Below are 4,439 nucleotides of genomic sequence, written 5' to 3'. Positions count from 1 at the left end.
TTTTATGCTGCTTTTCTGTCAAGCAGGAGAAAAGCAAGCAGAAGGGACCAGTTTACACTGAAATGAATACATAAAACATTAGTCACATATACGCGTGTTTTGAAACCATTGCTGTATTTTGGCAGTAGCCTGAGAAACTAGATATAATCCCACCCAATTAACAAACTAGAGATAGAATTCACTAGCAGGAAAAAACACTCTTCAAATTGTCTGTCAGCTCTAAAACCTCCCTAAAATGACTTTCAAAGAAGATGTAATTAGGGAAAGCTAGGAAGCACAGCATTAATGTCTATATAAAAACAGGTATGGAAGGACAGCCTGCCTACGCCATCTGAAAGCTGCAAATACACCATCTAGTACTTCCTGCTTTCTGGTTCTGCCCAGGATCGCTGGCCCCAGATCTGATCAGATCTATGTGGGGTTTTAGGGGGGCTGCTCACTGCAGACCCTCCTCCTCTGTACTCTGTAGCCCTCTGGTTTCTGATAGTGGATGAGCTCTCCAGAGGCTGGACCTGCCCTGCCTCCACTGTCTCTGTCTCGGTGTTGCGCAGTTCGTTTTGCCTGGAGGAATTTCCTCTTTCCCCTGGCTGTGATGGGGGGCTGGGATGGCCAGTCTGTCGCGTGCAGAGTAGCTCAGAGCTCAAAGTTTGCTGAACTTTTCAGGTATTTCACAATTGTCAAGTTTCAAATTAGAGATGAGTCATTAAAAAAGTGTATTTCTTGTATGCTTATACGTAGTAGAATTGTACACACATCTCTGTAATTAGCCATAGGCATCCAAAATTACAGCTGTAACTGTGCGTTAAATGGAGGACATCGCTCTGATGGAATCCTGCATTACAATTGCATTCCTTCTTGCTTAGATTGCAGAGCTTGCTGTCCATATGGGCTTTGTTGGGCACCTAATTAGTAGTTAATCAAAAGCTCCTGCTGTGAACTGCTTCACAGCCTTCCTGGCATCCTGACTGCTTGGTACGTGTTCCTTGACTACACAGAGACGAAGGCACAGGAGTCGCAGTAGATGCTTTATCTCTGCATCTGACGTAACTGAAGCAACTTCCAAAATAAAATCTCCTCCGGATGAATTGGTTATCTGACTTCTGTGCACTAAGAGCAAAATTACCCCTGACGTGCGTTAAGTGGAAATACAGCCATGCGTTAATGGCAGTGAGAGACACCGTAATATATTCCGAGATGAACTCACTGTTTTCTCTTTCCTTTCCAGATTTTGGCAATCATTTCCATCATGTTTATTGTACTATCTACAATTGCCTTGTCCCTTAACACACTTCCTGAACTACAAGGCATGGATGAATTTGGGCAGACCACAGATAATCCTCAACTTGCCCATGTGGAAGCGGTGTGCATTGCATGGTTTACAATGGAATACCTCTTGCGGTTCCTATCCTCGCCTAAGAAGTGGAAGTTTTTCAAAGGCCCGCTGAACGCTATCGATTTGCTAGCTATCTTACCGTACTATGTCACCATCTTCCTCACAGAATCCAATAAAAGTGTACTTCAGTTCCAAAATGTTCGACGGGTGGTCCAGATATTTCGGATTATGAGGATACTCCGGATTCTAAAGCTTGCCCGACACTCAACGGGTTTACAGTCCTTGGGGTTTACCCTGAGGAGGAGTTACAATGAGCTTGGATTACTCATCTTGTTTTTGGCCATGGGCATTATGATCTTTTCCAGTTTAGTGTTTTTTGCAGAAAAGGACGAGGATGATACAAAATTCAAGAGCATCCCAGCTTCTTTCTGGTGGGCAACAATCACCATGACAACAGTAGGCTATGGAGACATCTACCCCAAAACACTTTTAGGTAAAATAGTAGGAGGACTGTGCTGCATTGCTGGAGTGCTGGTGATAGCTCTTCCCATCCCAATTATTGTCAATAACTTCTCTGAGTTCTACAAAGAGCAGAAGAGGCAGGAGAAAGCCATTAAACGTAGGGAAGCTCTTGAAAGAGCCAAAAGGAATGGCAGTATTGTTTCCATGAACATGAAGGATGCGTTTGCCCGTAGTATAGAACTCATGGACATTGTGGTTGAAAAGAATGGAGAAAGCATAACCAAAAAGGATAAAGTTCAGGACAATCATTTATCTCCCAGCAAATGGAAATGGACCAAGAGAACACTCTCTGAAACTAGCTCTAGTAAATCTTTTGAAACTAAGGAACAAGGATCGCCAGAAAAAGCCAGGTCGTCTTCAAGTCCGCAGCACCTGAATGTCCAACAGCTAGAGGACATGTATAACAAAATGGCAAAGACTCAGTCACAGCCAAACCTCAATACTAAAGAGTCAAGTCAATCTGGAAAGCAAAAGGAAGAGCTAGAAATGGAAACCCTTCCTGGCCCTATGGTGCCCTTGCTGACGACCCGCACTGACGGGATCATTGACATGAGGAGCATGTCCAGCATTGACAGCTTCATAAGTTGCGCAGCAGAGTTCCCTGACTCTGGGAGGTTTTCCCACAGCCCGCTCTCTACCCTTCCCTGCAAAGGTGGCATTAACGTGATTCAGGAACAGAGCAGGCCAGAGGGGAGTGGTGCCAGATTCGTGGAAACGAACCCGAGTTCCGAAGGCAGCCACCGTTCTGCTTTTTTCATAGAAAGTCCCAAAAGCTCCATAAAGGCCAGTAACCCTTTAAAACTAAGGTCTCTGAAAGTCAACTTCATGGAAGAGGACACCAGCACATTAGTACCGGCATCAAATGTACTGAGAATATATCCAGGCCCTCTCAAGAGCCGGGGAGCTGCTGCTGCTGCTGCCACAGATGCTTCCTTACTCTCTGACAGATCTCTCATGAGCCCAGAAACCTCGATCTACACAACTGCAAGTGCAAGGACGCCCCCGAAGTCACCAGAGACGCAGACAGCCATAGCTTTCAACTTCCATGATGCTGGTATACACAAATACATAGATGCTGACACTGATGATGAAGGTCAGCTGGTTTATGATTCAAGTCCGCCCGGAAATGTGAGTCCCAAGTACAATGTTACAAACAGTGGCTATCTAAAGCAAAAGGACAATGTTTATAGAACAGAGAAGAACCATCTAGAAGCTGCTGCGTTACCCACCTCCCCTAAGCTGATAGGGCAAAACTGCATTTACTCTATGGAAGGTATCACTGGAAGAACCCAGGGCAATCAGGAGACAGTCAGACTAGAAAACCACATTTCCCCAGAAGTCCATGTATTACCAGGCACTGGAGGACATGCTAACACACATGATCAAAGCATCTGAGATGGGCTCCAAAAGAACTTACTGAAAGTTTAAAGGAATATCTTTACAATCAACACAAAAAAAAGAGCTTCTGCATGGCATGAACTTGGCTGAAACAAGCCACCTGTTTCTAAAAGTCTGGGGGAGGTCCAGTGTGGGTTTGTGAAAATGTCCTTCTCTGAAACAACTCTAAAGACGTTGCCCACATCAGTCAAAAATAAGGATTGCAAATCATGATCACACATTGATCTCCTTTCATGTTGTCCAGTGAAGCCAATGTGACCAAATATCCATCCATTCCCCTCGAACGCTCGAGCTCCTTTTGGAAATATTAATATCTGATTTGCATTAGTTCCATAAAGGATGCCAAGGCAGCCAGATCTGAACTCTGGAATAAATTGCTGGGGTTGGTATAAAGCTATCAAAAACACAATGCTCACTGCTTCAGGGCAGCTGTTCCCCATCTACAGCTTTCTCTGATGGATATTATGTCTAAAGGTAACAGGGAACACTTGCTTTTATTGGAAAATCCAAGTGAAAACCATTTAAAACAAATAACAGTCTAGGGAAACCAATTACTGAAATGCTCTGTGTGTGTTTAATAATACGACATCCTGTAGGACCTGACGTTTTCTTTTGAAGTATCAGCAGGGTGAGTTGCACCACTTGTATCTAACTCCAAACATCCCCTAGGACATAGTGAAACTTGCACTTACCCTCTGCTAAAAGTCGGTACCTACCCCAGGGCCAGCGCGTGGCCCCCGGGGCCCCACAGCCCACGCTGGGAAGGTGTGAAGGAGCCATGCAGAAGCAGGACTCTCCGGAGGCATCGCAGCCAGACCCCCTTCCCGCTGCCGGGGAGCGTAGGGCTGGAAGGAGAGCTCAGCTCTCGCCCTACCCTTCCGCGGAAGGGAGGTGCTCGCTGCCCTGCCCCATGGGGACGGCCGGGCGCGGCGGCATGTGCCGGGGTGCCGGGATGGCTCCCTGGGCTCCCCTTCCCGCCCGCGTGCTGACTCCAGGCATCGGCCAAAGTCTCGCCCTTGGCGTAGGAGAGGAACCGGTCGGTCTGAAGCTTTTTGCGCCCGAGGGGCGCGGTGGAAGATATGCAAGCGTTACATAAATATGCAAAAAGAAGGCTCCGTTAGCGACCCGCCCCGGGCCTGGCTGTGCTCGCTCTCACGAGGAGGTCAGGCGGGAGCGGCTCCTGCAG

At 46.8% G+C, this 4,439-nt stretch overlaps 1 protein-coding gene across 1 annotated transcript; it reads left to right on the top strand.

Moving 5' to 3' along the window:
- Nucleotides 1-1,225: 1,225 nt before the first annotated feature.
- KCNB1 (potassium voltage-gated channel, Shab-related subfamily, member 1) lies at nt 1,226-3,250 on the top strand (the record flags this gene model as incomplete). The annotated part of the gene is made up of 1 exon (XM_010135766.1): nt 1,226-3,250. A coding segment is annotated over one exon (2,025 nt), but the record flags the coding sequence as incomplete, so codon positions are not given.
- Nucleotides 3,251-4,439: the final 1,189 nt, after the last annotated feature.

This window comes from Buceros rhinoceros, unplaced genomic scaffold (genome assembly GCF_000710305.1).
Source record: "Buceros rhinoceros silvestris isolate BGI_N320 unplaced genomic scaffold, ASM71030v1 scaffold1595, whole genome shotgun sequence".
In the NCBI taxonomy this organism is placed as follows: Eukaryota; Metazoa; Chordata; class Aves; order Bucerotiformes; family Bucerotidae; genus Buceros; species Buceros rhinoceros.
The sequence above is the reverse complement of the archived record's forward strand: the minus strand, read 5'-3'. Positions and strand labels throughout refer to the sequence as shown.